We start from the raw sequence: 19,972 nt of genomic DNA on the forward strand, positions 1-19,972 counted from the left end.
GGGTCCTGCTGTCACCTGGGAGGCGTTCCTGGTCTGTTCTCAGTCCAGTCTGATTTGTCGGCCTTTGGCGACCCAGAGAGTCCACGTTTTTCTCTCCATACCCCTGCCATGGCCCAGGCCCTGCTCCTCCCACCAGGATTGCTGCAGCAGCACCCACCTGCTGGCCCTTGTCTCCCGGATGGCTCTCTCCCACTGGCCCATGCACCCCCCCGCCCCCCAGGCCGATCTTCCCAAACTGCTGGTCTGCTCTCTCTACTATGCCTGCCACCTTCCACGGGCTCCCCGTGATCTGGGTGCGTGGTGGAGAAAGCCTGTGCCAGTCCCCATAAGTACACTGAGGCAGAATTAGAATGGAAGAGGCTTATTAGTAGATATTTCCATGAAAGTTGAAGGTGCAAGAGTCAGGACAGGGCAGAGATGGCCTCAGAGTGTGGTGGGGCCGACCCACGGGCAGCTGCGCAGCAGAGCGCGCTGGGTCCTGGAGCCCTGGGTGGGCAGCAATGGCCAGGCCCTGTCCACTCTTCAGCCTTCCTACTAGACACTGAACCTAAAGGAAGGTGCCTCATTCTTTTTTTTTTAAGATTTTATTGATTGATTGATGAGAGAGACAGAGAGAGAGAGGCAGAGACACAGGCAGAGGGAGAAGCAGGCTCCATGCAGGGAGCCTGATGCAGGACTCGATCCCGGGACTTCAGGATCACGCTCTGGGCTGAAGGCAGCCGCTAAACCGCTGAGCCACCCAGGAATCCCTGGTGCCTCATTTTTTAAAGTAATTTTATTCACTGTACTTTGCATTTTGAAGTTGCTGTTAGGTGAATGTTGAATTGAATGAAAAAATGAGCTCTCATTGGAAGGTTTTTTTGTTTTTTCCTTTTCGAAGGAAAAAGAAAGTCTTCCCTTTTATATCTCCTAATGATGGGCCTAGTGTCTGGAGATGAGCGTTTAGTTGAAATGATGGCCTGTGTGTACCTGTGTACCTGGGCCTGGTAACTCGGGGAGGGCGCAGTTCCGGGCGTGACCACAAGGGGGTGCAGGAATGGGACGCCTGCTTGCCCCCCAAGAATAACCTGGTGCGGCCTGGGTCCAGGAAGGTGGGACATGACCCCTAAACCTGGGAAGGAGGCAGGCCCGCCCTGGACCAGTGAGAAATCTCCTCATTAAATCGAGCTTGTGTTAATAGTGGATGAGCAACTTCTACGAGACCCGTGAAAGCAATGAAATAAGAGCAAGACCCTGATGGTTTGTTCTTTGGTCCAGGTCCCACACTTACGAAGTGGAAGAAGGTGAAAACGTGTCTATAGAAGTGAGTGCAAAAAAGGTATGTAGGAGTGTTCTCTCTCCTATCGTGCAACATATTTCTTTTCCTATTTCAAATGGATGCAAGTAGAGAAAATGCGCTGTAACCATATTTTACATTGAGAAAGAATATGACATTTTAGAAGATAGTTTTATCATATAAAGGGAAATATATATTCATATCTTAAGTCCTTAAATCTCTCTGTCGAGAGATTTTTATAGCGTTCGTGTCATCTGTTTAGACCATGATCGACAAAGGCAGAGCGGGCTGAGGGGAGCGTTTATCTGGAACTCTTTTTGTTGTTGTTGTTGTGTTTAACATCTGGAGCTCTTGGGTCTGCGTTACCCCGCACCCCGCTCATCTCGTTGCCCCCTTCCTATTACGTTCAAGCTGGAAGGTGGGAAACAAGAAATTCACACTCTGCTAGGCTCTCCACTATCACAGTAGAGGTGGTAACAAGCACTTGCATTTTCCGACCCAATCATGCTGCTAACCTTGCCACAGCCAAGAAGAAAAGCCAAGCCCATTAGCGATGAATCTGAAAGCACCGAAGAAGCTGTCATAAGAAGGAAAGTTAAACCAGCAGAGAAAATAAGGACCCGACAACAGGAACCTGTTCCAGATGCACCGTGTAGGCCTTCAGAGCTTCCAGAGGAACCAGCCGAGTCGGTCACTCCTGAAAACATAGGACCCCTGAGCGCCAAGTCCGTTGTTGAAAAAGGGACAGATCCGAGTCAGTTGGTAAGAGAGGGTCTGCTGTCCCCTGGGAGGAAATCACCTACGATTCCATCACCTGGAAAGAGCCACCCTGTCCTTGGCCTAGGCTCCTCAGCGCCTCACCTGCACTTTGCTCACCCCCAGTGGGGCCAGGCTGGGTGCTCATGTTCTAGGCCACCATCTGAATGGGAGCTTGCCGCTCACTCATGAGTGTGCGTAGTGTAGTTCATCTCTTGCTCGTGAGCGGTTGCAATTCAGAAAACTTTTAAGTGCTTAAGTTAAGTGCTTAAGTGAAAACTTTTAACTTTTCATGAATTTCTTTCTAGCTAAATCTTAGTATAAACTCTTGATCATTAGGGAAAAGAATAGCTAAGATAAGATTGTTCTGGGTCATAAGTGCTCTGCTTTAAATTCTTGGCATTTATGATCTTTTGGTCAAGCTCTTAATACGTCATTTTATTCATTTAGTTTAATGCTTTGAATAGTTCGTTCTCATGTTCGAAGAAAACTTTAAGTTTAATGTGTTCCTGCTACATCATGTTCCACTTTCCATCTTCCTCACGCAGTGAATACACACACAGGTGACTTTCTAACTAGGCTTTTACGTGTTCTCCCAGAGTTTCCTTCTGCCCATGTCAACAAATGTGGACTCTTCTTTCTACTCAGAAGCAGGTTATCCACATTTTACCTTTTCTTTGTCTTGGTGGACAGCCCACGTGAACTTGAATTTGCAGCTCTTGAGGTCTCCTGGGAATGTCCTCTCAGGTCCAGTTGACTGACAACATGTTCAGATACTATGTCTCCCTTTGGTCTTTTTATGCTGGGGGAATAGTCTACTTGATCACAAAGCAAGAGTGTTTAGATTTTTGGGTTTTTTAAAATTTTATTTATATTAGAGCACGAGCAGAAGGAGGGAAGGGTAGAGAGAGAGGAGCAGGAGAAGCTGCCAGCCACCCCGCTGAGCAGGGAGCCTGACGTGGGCTTCGATCGCAGGACCCGGGGATCATGACCTGAGCCGGAGGCAGGTCCTTAACCAACTGTGCCACCTCAGTGCCCCGGGTGGTTTTTAATATCCCAACTTTGTGAATTCTCTTTAGTTTGAGTTTTGCATCATGAATTTTATAGCTTTGTTCTTTTTTTTTTTTTTTCTTAATTTTAGACTTAAGAGTTACAAAAATAGTTGAGGAAGTTCCCACATGTTCTTTATCCACCTTCATCTAATTCCTACTTTTTACATTACCAAAGCACAGTGATTAAAACCAGGAAATTAGGGGCGCCTGGGTGGCTCAGTCGGTTAAGTGTCTGCCTTGAGCTCAGGTCCTGACCCTCCGGGGCCGGGGCTCGAGCCCCTTGTTGGGCTCCTTTCGCAGTGGGGAGTCTGCTGCTCCCTCTGCCCCTTGTCCTGCTCGTTCTCTCTATCTCTCTCTTAAATGAAATCTTAAACTATTAAAAAAAAACCCAGGAAATTAACTTTGGTAGAATACTATTACCTAAAGTACAAAAGCTGTGTTTTTAATTGCATATTTATTTAAAGTTACATGATCTTGATGAATGGCTTCTATTGCTATGAAATGTTCCCTTGTAATTTCTTATAATACTTTGTCTTGAAATACCTGGCGTCAGATGTTAATATAACCACAGCAGCTTCCTTACGCTTCCTTGCCATGGCACATCTCTTTTCATCCTTTTTCTTACGACCTGTTTCTGTAGATTTTTTCCCCCCAGCTTTGAGATACAACAGATATGTAACATTGTTGTAAGTTTTAGGCATTGATTTGATACAGTTCCATATTGCAAAATAATTATCACAGGAGCATTAATTAATATCCCTATCACTTCACATAATTACCACTTCTCTTTTGCAGTGAGAACATTAAAGGTCACTCTCTTGGCAGCTTTCAGGTATGTAATACGGTGCTGTTAACTCTAATCGCTCTGCTGGACGTTCCATTCCCGGAGGTTACTCATCATAACTGAATCTTTGGACCAACACCTCTGCATTTCCCTGCCCCCTTAGCCCCTGGAAACCACCATTTACTGTCTGAGTTCAGCCTTTTTAGATTCCACGTGTAAGTGGGATCGTACTTTGTCTTTTTCTGTCTGGCTTACTTGACATAATGCCTTCAAGTCTCATCCATGTTGCTCATGTGTTGTTTTCTGATTTTGTTAAATTGTCTTCCTATGACAAACTCCTTTCACATTGAGTTTCCTTAAAACAGCTATTTTGAATTCTTTTTTTTTTTAATGCTAAAATGTTTTAAAGAATCGGCTTTAAAATAACTAGTCGCTTGTCATTCTATAAGGCTAGACGTACAAAATAAATTTATGTTCATCTTTAAAAAACAAAGTATCTTGAAATAGTTGTCACCAGGTATTAGTTAGCATATGTAGGAATTATAAGATGTAAAACTAACGAAGCCAGGCTATCTCTACAGTCATCCTTCCAATGAGAAATTAAGTCTTCAGGGCACCTAGCCGTCGTCTACCAGCATCATGGTTATGTAGTCCTTGTAACGAATGGAATTCGATTCTGGGTCAATTGCATCGGACAACATTTCTTCCATTTCTTTCTGAGAAAAAGGCTCACCTTCTTCAGTCATATACTTGACGAATTCTTCCTTAGTTAGAAATCCACGTTTGGATGGATCTAACACCTCTGCAGTCAGGTCATGCAGCTCTCCTTTGCTAGCGACCTGATAATTGTTCTGATCTCTCTCACATCCACTGTATTATTCGCCTCAGGGTCAAACACTTTAAAAGCGTCTTTGATTTTTTTGTGAAATTCTGTTACAACTAACTCTGTGCCTTCCCTTTCTTTATCGTCTGCCATCTTGTTGCGGAGCCTATTTTGAATTCTTTATTGGGTAAATTGCAGGTCTCCGTGGCTTTGGGTTTGATTATTATTGTGGTGACCTTTGGGGTGTCAAGTTTTCCTTGATTTCTTTTTTTTCATGTTCCTTGAAGTTTTGTGATCCTGTCTTCAACACTCGAAGTAGCTGTCACCTTCTCTAGTCTTCACAAACCGCCTTTGAGACTTCTCGGATCTCTCAGCTCCTGTAGACACTTTTATCTGCGGATGGATGCCAAATTGTTCTTGCTGAGGAGGGTACACAAAGGATGTGTTTTTCATCCATGATGCTCTTGCTTTTTGTCTTTAAAGTCTGTCTCTTGTAGGGTAGCTTATAGTTATCCTCGGTCTCTGCATTGTAATTGGAATGTTTCGTTCACTGACTTTTGAGGTAATTACTGATGTGGTTAGGGTTAAGCCTGCCATATTGCTCTTTGTTTTTTGTTCATCTCTTTTGCCCCTCTCTTGCCTCTCCACAAGCCCATTGACTTTTGATGTAATTTTAAGTATAATTAGCTTGAAGTCAGGGCATTGCTCAGTCGTTAAGTGTCTGCCTTTGGCTCAGGTTGTGATCCTGGGGTCCTAGGATGGAGTCCAGCATTGGGCTCCCTGCTCAGTGGGGGGTTTGCTTCTCCCTCTTCCTCTGTGTCTCCCCCCGCTTGTACTCTCTCTTACTCTGACAAATGATAAATAAAATCTTTAAAAAAAATTAGGTTCAAGTCTACAGTCCTCTATATTGTTTTCCACCTGCCCTTCGTACTTTCCCCTTCTGTTGCTAATTTTGGATTAACTGAATATATTTTGGTGTTCTGTTTTCTTTTCTTTACTGGCTTCTTAGCTATGCCTCTTAGTTTTTTAAGGGTGGTTGCTCCTGGGTTAAAAGTATGCACCTCAGTTGGCAAAGTCTACTCAGTCAGTATGTTACCATCTCATACATGCTACTTCCTGATAGTTAACTGCTTCCCACTGCATAAATCTAATTACTTAACCATATATTCTGTTTATCTGTCCATCACCCTCTGTGCTACTTTTGTCGCATGTTTTACTTCTACATACATTGTAAACCTAACCGTACAAGGTTGTCATTTTTCCTTGAATTTATGAGAAAAGGGGCACTTGGGTGCCTCAGTTGGTTAAGCATCTGCCTTCAGCTCAGGTCATGATTCCAGGGTCCTGGGATCGAGCCCCACGTCGGACTTCTTGCTCAGTGGGGAGGCTGGCTGCTGCTTCTCCTCCCTGCTCATGCTCTCACTTGCGATCTCTCTCTCCCTCTCAAATAAATAAAATCTTTGAAAAAATTTTTAAGAAAAATATAGTTTTTGTTACCCACTCATTTTTTTTTTTTTTTTTAAGATTTTGTTTATTTATTCATGAGAGTCCCACAGAGAGAGGCAGGGACACAGGCAGAGGGAGAATCAGGCTCCCTGCAGGGAGCCCAGTGCAGTACTGGATCCCAGAGCCCCAAGATCACGACCTGAGCTGAAGGCAGACGCTCAACCACTGAGCCACCCAGGCACCCTACCCACTCAATTTTTAAAAATGTATTCTCTTTAAGTAGGCTCCACGCCCAACATGGGGCCTGAGATCAAGAGTCTCATGCTTTGCCAAGTGAGCCAGCCAGGTGCCCCCCCTTTTAATTTGATTTTTCTTTTCCCGTTGTCTTTTCTCCTTCCTAAAGATCTGAATTTCCTGCTGATACCTTTTTTCTTCAGCCCAAAGACTATCCTGTAGTATCTTTTAATGCAGGTCTGCTGGCAACAAATTCTCTCAAATTTTCTTTATCTAAAAGTGTGTTTATTCACCCCTATTTTTAAAAGATGTATTCACTGGGTGTAGAATATTGGGTTGACGTATTTTTCCTCTCAGCTCTTTAATTATGTCTTTCTGTTGTTTTCTGTTCTCTGTTGTTTCTCCGAGAAGGCTGTGAGACTTACTGTTCTCATGTATATTTACTCTGTCCCTTTTCTCTGGCTATTGTCAAGATTTTTGGCTTATCTTTGTTTTTTGGCATTTTAAACATGGTATACTTAAGTATGTTTTTATCTTGCTTTAGGGTTTACTGAGCTTCTTGGATCTGTAATTTGGACAATTCCAGTTGTTTTTTTCTTAAATTTAATTTTTCTATGCCATTCTGACTCTTTGAGAATTCTTATGTATATTTTTGATCTTTGGTATTGTCACACAGGCTCTTGTGACTCTGATCTTTATTTTTTCCCCATTTTCTCTCTGATCTGCAGATTGGATAAATTTTTATTGCTTTGTTTTCAATTTCACTGACCAATCTGCCATTTAAAATCTGCAGTGAATGGAGGCGCCTGGGCGGCTCCGTTGGTTAGGTGTCTGACTCTTAATTTCAGCTTAGGCTATGATCTCAGGGTAGTGATAGTGAGATCAAGACCCTTTTGGGCTCTCTGCTGGGTAGAGTCTGCTTGAGGTCCTCTGCCTCCCCCACCCCCTCCAATTGTGTTCTCTGTTTCTAGTACCCTTCACATTCTTTTTTTTTTTTAAGATTTTATTTATTTATTCATGAGAGGCCCAGAGAGAGAGGCAGAGACATAGGCAGAGGGAGAAGCAGGCTCCCTGCAGGAGCCCGATGTGGGACTCGATCCCAGGACCCTGGGATTACGACCTGAGCCAAAGGCAGACGCTCAACTGCTGAGCCACCCAGGTGCCCCTACCCTTTACATTCTTTTTTTTAAAGATTGTATTTATTTATTCATGAGAGACACACACAGAGAGAGAGAGAGAGAGAAAGGCAGAGGGAGAAGCAGGCTCCATGCAGGGAGCCCGATGCGGGAATCCATCCCGGGACTCCAGGACCACGCCCCGGGCCGAAGGCAAACGCTAAACTGCCGAGCCACCCAGGGATCCCCTACCCTTTACATTCTTAATCTCATGCTACTAGCCACTTTCTAGGAAGTTGATGTAGGCTCATTCTGCATGAATGCAGGATCCAGGAACTTCCTACACTCCTAATGCTCTTTTTTTAAAGATTTTATTTATTTATTAGAGGGGTGGGAGGAGAGCATGAACTGGGGCAAGGGGGATGGGGAGAGGGCAGGCTCCCCACTGAGCGCAGAGCCTCAAGCTGGGCTTGGACCCAGAACCCTGCGATCATGACCAGAGTCAAAGGCAGATGCTTCACTGACTGAGCCACCCAGGCGCCCCTGATGCTCTTTTCTAAGCAGTCCTGTTCCAAGTGCTTCTGTTGCTGTCGTCTGGTTTCCACTGCCCTAGCAGGAGTAGGAGTACCCGGCTGTGCTGGGACTTAGCTGGCCATGCTTCTGGCAAAGGCGTCCCCCGGCGTGGGGGCGGCAGGGGATCAGGCATTCCTAGGGGTTCCCCTTCTCGGTTCCCCTGCATGCCTGGTGTCTTAGACCACCCCATTTTGGTGGTTGGTTGTGGCAGGGGAGCTTGTTCAGAAGCTGTTCCTTCTTCATAGCCTGGAGCAGAGATTAAACTGATTCCACACATTATTACCTTAACTAATTAGAATTCAACTTCCTCCAAGGCAATCATTATTAAAAGCCAACTATAAGTTCATTTACTTTTTTATTTTGGGGCAGCTTAGTTTTTTCAATGTCTCTTTATATTACTTTAAGTGGTATACATAATAACTTTTAGAACTAAATGAAAGTAATAGGTAGAATTGAGAGTGTTTGATAATACTGTTGTCAAATACTTGTTTTAAGAGAAGGAAGACTTAAACATCTTTGCTGCCTTTTTTCTTTTCTTTTTTTTTTTTTTTTGTAGAAAACTCAGAAAAAGGAGATATTTTGTGGCAAAAGGAAGAAATCAAGAAGTAAAGCCGTAGACTCAGGTACAGAATAATGTTTTATACTTTGCTGAGCACTCAAGGATTTCATTTTAAAAACGTTTTGTTGTTGTTAAAGTAGTAAATGGTAAGTATATAAAAGTGGTATTTTAAAAAGCTAAAAAAAATGTGACTTCGTAGTAACTGATTTTTTCCAACATCTGTCGTGAAAATTTTCAACCTGCAACAAAGGTGAAAGATTCTTACAATATATATTTATGCTCCTAGATTTTATCACCTCAATTTTTAATTACACAGTATACTTTTCATACACCACAGTTTGTACCCTTTCGTATAAAGGTTGTTTTTTTTTTTTTTTCCCCATTCGGCATAACTTTTTTGAGATTCACCCACATTGTTCTGCATTTTTATTGATACAAATAAAAGCTTATTGAAAAATGGGAGGAAAATGAACCATTTTCTCTCTTTGCTTCATTTCTTTTAAAAGATAAGTCCTATATGTTTAGAAAATTTGGAAAGTGTAGAAAGGAAGATAAAATCACCTACAGTCCTGTCACCCAAAAAGAGCCACCCTGCTTTTTGGTATATACCCTTCAATCCTTTTACCGAAACTTCTCATCCAAAGTGGGATCATATCCATATCATTAAGTATCCTACAGCCCCGTCTTATTGCATGTTTCATGTTTCATCCACATTACTGAGGCTGAATCAGCACACTGAGGGATCTTTGTGTTCTAGAAGTGGCCTACTACATAGATTAAAATAAAGAAAATACAATTAACAAGGAGCTCTGTTACCAGTAGTGTTGGGTAGCAGCAGACTGTTAAGTAAAGGTGCGGTGGGTAGTTCTGAGTCAGCAGCACTTCAGGCTCTTGCAGTAGAAATGGGAGAACCGAGGAGGCAGCAGTTAGTGACAGTATAGACGGGGATTTGTGAGACTGCATTGGCATGGGGAGAAGTGAGTCCTGTCCCCTCCCGTGTACCTCTTCAACCGTAGGTATTTTTGGCAATCTGGTGGGACAGTTGTTGTTGTCGACTTTCAGAACCCTGGGTCTAGAGCCCAGATATAATCAGTATATTAAATTGACTTATTTTAATATTCTAGATATTTCCGACTGTGTACATATTTGGTGTCTGAAAGGAAAGAAAGCCAGTGACATCACAGAATTAGATGTTGTTTTGTCTGCATTTGAGAAAACCATCCTAGAGTATGAGTAAGTCTCTTGATGTGATATATGCACCCAATGAATTTTCCTTGAAGCACAACTTTTGCTCATCCCAAGGCTTTTGATGTATTTTCATCATCTAGTTACATATTTTTATATTTCTATTATAATTGTTTTCTTTAATCCTGTGAATGATATAATAGTATGTTTTGGAATGTCCAAATATGTGACTTTTTAATTTATTTTTTTGTGTTAAGCTTATATCTTAAATATGTCATGATCAAATTTGATGGACTAGTGGTATTTTTTGTAATTTTGGGGCTTTCTTTATGGCCTAGCACGTAATCTGTGGAGAACCTAACTATTGGATCTATGTGGAATCAGTATTATTTTTCCTGATTCTTTTTACCAATTAATGCTATATATATTTAGAAACTATTCTATTAGGACATCATGTTTAAAATTGCTCTGTCTTGTAGATTGAACATTTTATCCTGTGGTACCCTATCCATTCCTAAAAATGCTTTTTTGTCTTAAAATCTATTTGATCTGATTCTAGTTTTATGCCACTAGATTTCTTTTGCTAGCATTTGCTAGAATTTATATCTTTTTCCTTCCTTTTATTTCCAGCCTTTGTCTAACCTTAAAAATTTTTTTATAAGAAATAGTAAAGGTTAGGGGCACCGGGGTGGCTCACTTGGTTAAGCATCTGCCCTTGACTCAGGTCATGATTACGGGGTCCTGCTCAGTGAGAAGTTGCTTCTCCCACTGCCTTTGCCCCTTCCCCTGATTGTGCATGCATGCATGCTCTCTCCCCAAATAAATAAATAGAATATTAAAAAAAAGAATAAAGTTTAAATCCAATGTGTCCATATTTGTTGACTTAGTCCATTTACATTTATTATAATTATTAATATATGTGGAAGAATGTGTTGATATATTTTTACTACTTTAGATTTTTTTTGTTGTTCTACTTTGATGTTTTTAATTAGAACTTTTTTAAAAAATAGAATTTGTAACTCTCCACTAATAAGATTAGAACTTTGGCACGCTCCCTTAATTCTTGGTCACCTCTCCCTTTCCCTTACCCTAGAGATTTTTACTTCTGGGGTAAGATAGTATTTTTTCTCTTCTCTCTTAAGATAGCAACAACCCTTATTAAGGTATTTATCTGATCACCTTTATTTCACATATTTCTTACACCAGCCTCTGGTAGTATCTCTTATCTAAGTGCTTCATTCCAACTCTTTTGAGTGCGGCTCTTTATGCTGTAAAATTCTAAATCCTTTGGATTATTATGGTCATGACACTGAATTTGAATGACATTTTAGCTGGATATAGTATTCTAGGTTCTAAATAACTTCCTTAAATACTTCTGAGTCACTATTCCTTTGCCTTTTGCATCTAGTGTTGACTTGGAAAATTTGGTGTCTTTTGAAGTCTTGTTTACATGTGATCTGCTCTTTCTAAGCTTTTAGAATATTTTGTCTGTGATATGCTTTGGTTTCACTGTATTGGGTCTGACCTTTCCAGTCTAAGGTGGTTCTTTTTTAATTCCAAAGTTAAAAAAATGTTTGTTCTTGCTAATATTATATCCATGTTTTCTGTTTTTTCTATACGTCCTCAGTCTAGAAACTAGAAGTTTGCTAATTTATTTCTCTGCAATCTCCATTATGTCATTTATCCCATCTACTGTAGAGTTCAGTATGTAGCCATATAACTTTTTCTCTAACGTTTCTATTTGGTTCTCTTTTATGTCTTTTGTTTTATGTTACTACTGTCCTCTTCAGAATATTTATTAGGCTAATTTCAAAATACTGGTTCATCTATTATGAAATACCTGCTTCTCTTAGAATTTCTGATCTAACAGTTTTTCTCTTTGATGCAGTTGTATTCCTCCAGTGTGTTGTTACTCCAGCCTATGAGCTTATTTACCCCTGGGTCTGTCAGCTGCTTGGTCAGACAGACAGTGGGTATGAGGGAAGACCCAAACCTTGATTCCTGTTCATTCCCAGAAGTGCCAGTAATGAGGGTGGATAAGGCCTAGGGTAGGAAGCCTCAGTCACTTATCCTGCAAAGTAACCTGTCAGGTCAGGATTTAACCTTTGTCCTCCAGAGATAAGTAGCATTCAGAGCTGCTGCACTCCTCAGATTATCATTCTCCAGCCCTGAGGGTTTAGCAGGGAAGGAGGAGGAGACCAAGGCTGTCTCCACTTTGTCTCCAGGCCCCACAAACACAGCCCAGGTTTTACTCTTAAAGACACAGGGACAGAGGTCTGATTGGCTGCAGCTGTTAGGGAGGCACAGCTTGTGAGGAGCATGCTGGGGAAGCAGCAGAGGCCAACCTTGACATCTCCTTTCCTGTCCCCTTTCCTGTCGTAGGCCACAGCCACCTCCCCTCTCACCAGTTCACCCATTTTAAATACGTCTTTCTCTCACCTTGGGAATTTTCACAGCTTTCCCCACAGGGGGTGGGGGCAGATTTCCCTCTTTGGTTCTTCTGGAGTTGATCTTGGGGAAAGAAGCCAGCCTGTCATACTAACTTATTATCTTTGTGGGAATTGTCTATTTTATTCTTCTGTACAGTGTCCCCCCCCCCCTTTTTTTTTTCTGGTACTGTATGTTCCAAAATCAATTTGCTGTTAAAATTGGCACAGGTCTTTCACCTACCCAAGACTGTCTCCACTGTGTTATCCTTTTCCCATTCATAAATCTCTTCAAAAGGAAGAAAAGACTTAGAGATTTCTGAGATTTTAGTGAAATGGCAATATCTTGCCTCTTAGCATAGTGATCATCTATGTATTTACCTTTACCAGAGACCTTTATAATTTCATATGCCTTTGTGTTGTCCTTTTGTTTCAACATGAAGGACTCCCTTTAGTAATTCTTGTAAGCAGGTCTAGTGATGATGAACCCAGCCTTTGTTTATCTGGGAAAGTATTTCTCAGGTTTTTTTTTTTTTTTTTTTTTTTTTTTTTAAGATTTTATTTATTCATGAGAGACCCACAGAGAACGGCAGAGACCCAGGCAGAGGGAGAAGCAGGCACCACGCAGGGAGCCTGACGTGGGACTCTACCCTGGGTCTCCAGGATCACACCCTGGGCTGCAGGCAGCGCTAGACTGCTGCACCACCAGGGCTGCCCATATTTCTCAGTTTTTGAAGGATAAGTCTGCCAAGTACAGTGTTCTTGGTTGGCGCTTGTGTCTTTCAGTGCTTTGTGTATGTCCTTCCACCCTCCTGTCCTGTAATGTCTCTGCTGAGAAATGCACTGACCATGTTATGGGAGTTCCCTTGTACGTGACAACTTTTCTCTTGCTATTTTCAAGATTCTGGTTTTGCCTTTGAATTTTGAAGTTAAGATGATTTTTGAGTTGTTAGCAAATTCATAGGCCTCCATTTCTTTATTTAGGACCTGTTTCTGGGGGTTTATTTCCCTCTTGACTGGGTTATGTTTTCTTGTTTCTTCTAGTGCCTTATTTTTTGCTGTGTTTTGTACAGTTTAAAAGCAGCCATCTCCTTTGCCAGTCTGGATGGTCCTTTAATCCTTTTCTGAGGATGTCTGTTCTCTGGGCTTGTGCATGTGGTTGCCCAACTAGGGAGGTTTGGGCTTTCTTTTGTTGGGATTTATAATCTCTCGAGACTAGAGCTCCCTCTGGTGTCTCTCTGCGGCACTGTAAGCTCCGGTGCGGCAACAAGCTGCTCAGCTCATTTTTGATCTCTATCATCAGAGGCATCCAGGCTATTTCAGTTCCCACCATTCCTCTACTTCGAGTGACAGAGAAACCATTCCAAACTTTGGATAACATTCTCCTTTTCTCTTTCCCTCCCAGGGGAGAAGGCATGACCTGGGCCATTTGTCCTGAGCTCCTGTGTGTAGCGTTTCCGGTTCTCTGTTGTTAGAGCAAACCACTGAACTCTCTTCTCCGTGGCAGCCAGGCATCCAAAGTCTGTTTTTTTTTTTTTTTTAAGGTTTTATTTATTTATTCGAGAGAGAGAGAGAGAAAGAGAGAGGCAGAGACACAGGCAGAGGGAGAAGCAGGCTCCATGCAGGCGCCCGACGTGGGACTCGATCCCTGGTCTCCAGGATCATGCCCTGGGCTGAAGGCGGCGCTAAACCGCTGAGCCACCCGGGCTGCCCCGAGTGTGCTGGTTCTGTTAGCATTCCAGATCAGGCAAGATGCAAAGGACTCCCTCAGGCAGCCCCCTTAAAAGCCAGAATGTTGAAGACACATTCTGTTGTCTTTCCCAAGGGAGAAACCATGCCCTGAGTTTCTCGAAAGAACCAAGCTGGCGTGGGAGATGGGCTGTTGAAGTTGCTGTGAAACTGCTTTTCTTCCCTGTTTCAGTAGGACAGTTCTTCACCTCGAACTTGCCTGCAACTTCTTAATTGGTTTTTGGAATTCTCATAAGGCTCTGTGGGCTGTATATAGTTAAGTTGGTTTCCCTGTGGAGGGAATCTGGTCTGGGGCTTCCTATTCTGCTGTCCTGCTGGTGTCACTAGAAATACCTTTTAATACTCTTTTTTTGATGAGAACTTAGATATCTGTATTAGAAAGTACAGGCCGCCTCTTCTCAGTGTTCTGCTGAGCTCGGTCCCCTTCTGCCGAGGGACTTGTTCCTGCATGTGGAGTTCCCCCAAGAAAGAAACCATTTTCTAATTACCCGTCGCTTATACAAAATGTTTATTACTTTCAACTAAAAGGGCCCTTTCTAGTATCCTGTGGCGCCGAGGCAGAGTAGGGGGTTAGCTGCTGTCTCAGGAGGTGGCGCCGCTGCTGCACACTGTGGGTCTGCATGTGGCCGTGAGAGCCACACGGGGAGACCTGGGCTCCCTTTTCCTGATAACAAGTTGGTTAGGGTCAGCTGTGGAAGGGCTTGAAGAATTGACTTTTGGCTGCTTCGGTCCAGCTGGCCTCTCCCTGCTTGTTGGTTAATCCAGATGTTCCTCACTCACCCCTCCAGCTGGTGGCAGGCAGGGAGAGGCCAAAGCCTGCTGCTCACTGGACCGGGTGGCAGGACAGGGGGACAGGGACCGGCTGTAACGCTTTCCACACCGCTTGCCTTCACCTGTGGACGTCGCCAGTGTCGAGAAGTGAAGCTGATCACCTACCTGAAGGTTTAGGGGAAAATGTTTCCTGTTCTTTCTCTTCTGTTGAGAATGTTTTTTTAAAAATATTTTACTTATTTGAGAGAGCACGCGAGAGTGAGTGCACAAGCAGGGGGAGGAGGACAGAGGGAGAAGCAGGCTCCACGATCAACGTGGGGCTCGACCCCAGGACCGCGGATGACGACCTCAGTCCAACACAGCCGCTTAACCCACTGAGCTACCCAGGCATCCCTAAGCCCGAGAACTATCTTTAGCCGTGCCATCCTAGACACTCAAGATGGTGCACGCCACGTCATGGCTTGCTCATGTGCTAAGCAAATGAAACACACTTTTCAGCCTCCTTCATAGGGTACCGTTTAAGCTTTGTTTTCTCCCTGCTACAGGCAAAATGTAGAATCTAAAACTTGTAAGGAAGCCATCAAAGAGTTTCATTCTGATGTGAAAGAAGAACTCCTCAAAATGGTAAGTTCATTGACATACATTTCTTGGTCTAGATTTGTTTTGCTAATCCTGAGACAGCTTAGGGTTATTTCTGAAAAAATTGCATTTGCTGGTGACGTGGTAAAGAACTCGTGAGAACTGAGTACTCATGTTTCACAGGCTGTTTTTAAACTAAATATGATGTATTGTCAGTAAATAAATATTCATGTGTATTTTCCAAACTTAAAATGCTTTTTTCTTTTGTGCAGCTTAAAGAATTCCAGATGTCAAAAACTCTGAAAAGGAATAACATGAAGGTAAATCACTGGTGTGATTAAGAAGCGTAGTCACATACAACACTGACACCTGCAGAGCTAAGTAACGTCCTGCCTCTGGGCTTTAGGACCCTCGCTTTGTAGAAGAGTTGTTTTTTTTTTCAGTCAGGCTTTTATTTGGTGGGTCTTGTGGTTGTGCACTATGAATGCATGCTGAGGGGTGGGGATCCCACCCAGCCTAAAATGGCTGTCAAGCCCCAAATAACCACTTCCATGGTATTAACTAATAGTTGTTAAGTAACATATATTTATGGCTTTTATGACTGTCAAAGAGTAAAACCTTGTAGAATAAGAACTGTCCCATGTCAAGGGACGGCATGGGAAGACTACGGCGTTAGGGGTGGGGTGAAGGACATTTCTTGCCCTGGTTCCGCTACTTCGATCTTGTACCATCTTCTTGGAAATGCTTCACATATCCCTAGGATATGTGAGGAGAAACAAGCCAGTGAACACCCATCAGTTTATGGGCGACCCAGGTGACCTCCGAGCTGTAAACTTGCATGAATCCAGGCGTGAAGGAGCAGTTCCCCCTCGACATTTATAATAGCAGTGGATTTGCGATGCACACATTGTTGTTTCAGTGATTACAGGCTTTTTCCTTCAGTTTTATTCCTTACTGGTCACCTCTGCGTTACTTACCAGCAAGTGGGAACAGTCTGAATGTCCAGCTGTGGGACGTCTGGTCGTCCCTAAAAGATGATAAATACGGGCTGGCTCAGGGCACTGTCCTCCTCGTGTTTTCCCGGCACACCTACAGAAGCGGCCAAGGCCGTCCTGGGCAGCTCACGGGGGGTGAAGCCCTGGCCCCACTGCCTGCGTTCCCACCGGTCCCGTCCCCGGCTCCCCCCGGCAGCACCCATCGCCCCCCAGCCCCATGCGCTGTGATGCCGGGTCTCTGCCCCTCCGAGCCCAGTTCTGGGGGCTGCGGGGAGTCTGTCTCCCACCGCATCTCTAACACCTGGTTCCGGGGAGCAAGCATCGCGCACAGATTTAAGGAGAGATTTTAACAAATCCTCGTGTCACTTTAGGTTATTTCCGATATTGAGAAGAAGAGGCAGCATCTGCTTGAACTCCAGAATGAACTGCTTCGGTAAGGTGACGCCAGAACCGCCCAGAACTTGCTGGGAAGGATTTAGCCACGGCCCGGCCACTGGCCCCTGGGGTCTGTCATGGGCCCGCATCCCGGCGTCCCTGAGCCTGGCAGCTGGGGAAGGCGCTGCGAGCCGGAGCTGTCGGCCGAGGAGCCCTGAGCGCTGACCTCCCGCCACCTGCTGGTGGCCACGTGCAGAGGCTCTGGGCCAGGCCGCCTTGGGGCCGTGCTAGCGGCGGAGCAGCCTCCAGCACGCCTGCCAACAGGGAGCCTCACGTACCGGCCGGGTGCTGGAGAACCAAGTGCGTAAACACGCCAAGTTCGGCGAGCGCCCTGTAGAGCTCACAGGGTTGTTGCTGTCAGTGTGGTGCTGGCGCAGGCCCTCGCCACGTGCGGGGCTTGGAGAGCGGCCGGGGTGTCCCCCCGGGCTGTCCCCGTGGTCACCTCCCGAGGCCGGCACCTGCCGTGTGAGCTGAGGGCTGCGGGAACGCAGTGGAGAAATAAGGCTCGGCCGTCTGCTTCCAGGAGCTGCAAAAAAAACGGGGCGAGAAAGTGGTCTCGTCAGAGAAGACAGCCTGCAGTTACAGGGCCGAGTTTTAAAGGAGAGAGGGCAGAGGGTAGGACGGGGTGAGGTGGGGGGTCCAGCCCGTGGGCTTCCAGTCCAGTCTGTGGGTTACGATGTCTGTATGATAAGAACCAGACCTTTTTAAAGACCAGCCTCTCCGTTCCTTTTCTAGATAAAATTCTCAAAGTTGAAAAGTATATCTTGAAAAGGCCTAGAAAAAACATGTGGGGCATTGGGATTTTAACTTTCACGTGGGAAACCTCAGGCCTGGGGGAGGGAACTCACCCCCAGTCCCGCCCCTAGGAAGCAGGGAGTCAGGATCTCGTGTCTGCAGACGGGCTGCGAAATCTGCACCCCTGACCACAACCCTCATCAGCTTTTCCACAATGCTGCGTTTGTTCAACAGACACAACTGTTAAAGGACTTTTCTAAAATTATACTGCAGGATACTTGCTTTTGATCTTAAAAAAAAATTGGCAGCCTCTACCCTTCCCCGTCCATAAAATTCAAGATATTCTTTTTTATTTTATAGGTAAGAAACTTAAGACACTGAGACAGAAAGTAGTCTTACCCGTGCATTTTCCACCCAGGCGCTCTGGAAGTTTTTCCTCCGGTTTTACTAGATGTTGGGAACTGGGCAAAGGCCAGGCCCTGCTGTGCTTCCGCTGCTATGCCGGGGGGGCCCACGTCCCCGCCCAAGGGTGGGAGGAGCTGGCCACGTTGCTGTCATGCAGGAGATGCTGGAGATCCCTGGAGTCCCTCTAAATGGCCAACTGGGTTGTAGGATGTGCGAGGCATCTTTCTTCTCAGGGTTTCATTTCTAATTACTCTGTATCATATTTCAGAGTTTTGTCTATATTTAGTTTTTTTTTTTCTTTTTTTTAATAGAGACAGAGAGAGGCAGAGACACAGGCAGAGGGAGTAGCAGGCTCCATGCAGGGAGCCACGTGGAACTCGATCCGGGGTCTCCAGGATCACACCCCAGGCCGAAGGTGGCGCTAAACTGCTGAGCCACCGGGGCTGCCCTAGTTTTGTCTATATTTTAAATTGAAATCTAGACCCCATCACACATTCATAATTTCATAACTGAAGGCCTCTTCAAAGCCCTAGCCCCTTCCCTTGCACACTCGGCCTCTTCCCCCAAGGCTGTTACACTTTCCTGGAGGCCTTCATTTAGGGGAAACTCTTGTGTTGCAGGTTAGAACCACAGATGAAGCAACTCCAGATAAAGCATGATGAACTCACGGAGAGAAAATCTTCCCTTAGGGATGCCGCAGGCTTCTTATCTAACCTGAAACAGCTTCATCAAGATTATTCGGCTATTCGAGAGAAAGAACCTCACGTAAAGGAAACGGTAACTGCAATTTTTAAAATTCACTGTGATTGAGAAGGTTCAGGGCATTTGCACGGTGGAGTACTTCCGCGGGAGCTCTGGGGAGAGATGTGGGTGCAGATTCCAGTCTGCCCACACAGCAGCGCTGCGAATCCATCGGCTCAGGCTACTTAAGGCTAGAGGAATAGAGGATGGTCTGGACACGCTGACTTTATGAACATATTTGCGCGTTAAGAGAAACGACTGGGCAAGAGAGGGGTGTCCTCTGTATGCCGCGCTCACACCACTTTGCTTCGTACACTCATCACTGGAAGGCCACACGGCTTTTCTTTTGTTCCACCCTTGCTCATGGTAGCTTTTCTTTTACCTGAAAAAAACCATTCTCCCCTTTACCTGGTAGGTGTAATTTTAGAAGTTGGGACACACAGAAGGGACACAGTAGGGAAAGGTGGGGTTATTTTAATACAACTTGTGGCTTTTGGATTTTTGCTGCAGATGATGCTATTGTTAGGCTAACCAGCTCAGATCAATAGAAATTTAAATTATAGGAAAAAAAACGAATATAACTTAATATGAAATGTAAATACATGTATCTTATCATATTTATATTCTTCCCTATGTTCAATTTTAAGTTTTTTCCACTAGCTTAAAAGCCTTAAGTTTGTCTGTGTATTAGATCTGAAAATAGAAATTAGATCTTCTCAATGAATGCTTTCTGTGACTAGTTTGCCAACTAGTCTAAAGCTTACTTGGGGTTGGGGACTAGAGATGTTCGTGGCCCTGCTGGAGTTTGGACGGGATTCGACTTTGTGGGGTACACTACTCTAATGTGTTCTTTGTGTGCCCGCAGGCCTTCTGTGCTCTCTGGTAGTGTCTTCCTTTCCGGCAGTTGGTATTTGTGTGCATGTCGTCTCTCCTAAACCAGAGATCTTCCACCAAGTGTCAGTGCTCCCCCCTGTCGCCTGCTGTCGCCTGCCTGAGAGCAAGTGGCCCTGCCAGCTGGGCTGCATCAGGCTCTCAGTGTCTCTGACTGGAGTCCAGAGTAGTAACAGGTTATAGTCTAGAAAGAACCGATTATGTGGTGGTAGGAATCTGCTGAAAGCTGCTCTTGTCAATAGTAAGGAAAACACCTTGAAAACATGAAATTACACCCTTATCCTCAGTGTGAGCACACTTGCAGGGGGAGCACAGTCCCTTGTCCTCAGCTATGGTTACAGCATGCAGCTCAGCCTCACGATTTGATTTCTATTTTATGTTGGGTTAGATCCTAATTTTGCCTTTAACCTTCCCCATCGGTTTTTCTGGGTGACGACTTTTT

At 44.4% G+C, this 19,972-nt stretch overlaps 1 protein-coding gene and 1 pseudogene across 1 annotated transcript in view; one reads left to right on the forward strand and one right to left on the reverse strand.

The window, feature by feature from the left end:
- The window catches only part of CENPU (centromere protein U), a 39,736-nt gene that overhangs the window by 19,138 nt on the left and 626 nt on the right, over nucleotides 1-19,972 (forward strand). Inside the window, exons 7-14 of the mRNA XM_035700058.2 lie at nucleotides 1,258-1,318; nucleotides 1,802-2,038; nucleotides 8,616-8,682; nucleotides 9,743-9,851; nucleotides 15,295-15,373; nucleotides 15,601-15,648; nucleotides 16,695-16,756; nucleotides 18,519-18,675. Of these exons, the coding sequence (XP_035555951.2) occupies nucleotides 1,258-1,318; nucleotides 1,802-2,038; nucleotides 8,616-8,682; nucleotides 9,743-9,851; nucleotides 15,295-15,373; nucleotides 15,601-15,648; nucleotides 16,695-16,756; nucleotides 18,519-18,675 (820 nt within the window). The remainder of the gene's footprint in view (nucleotides 1-1,257; nucleotides 1,319-1,801; nucleotides 2,039-8,615; nucleotides 8,683-9,742; nucleotides 9,852-15,294; nucleotides 15,374-15,600; nucleotides 15,649-16,694; nucleotides 16,757-18,518; nucleotides 18,676-19,972) is intronic.
- Nucleotides 3,850-5,025, reverse strand: LOC118351018 (dynein regulatory complex protein 8-like; annotated as a pseudogene).

This window comes from Canis lupus, chromosome 16, assembly GCF_003254725.2.
Source record: "Canis lupus dingo isolate Sandy chromosome 16, ASM325472v2, whole genome shotgun sequence".
In the NCBI taxonomy this organism is placed as follows: domain Eukaryota; kingdom Metazoa; phylum Chordata; class Mammalia; order Carnivora; family Canidae; genus Canis; species Canis lupus.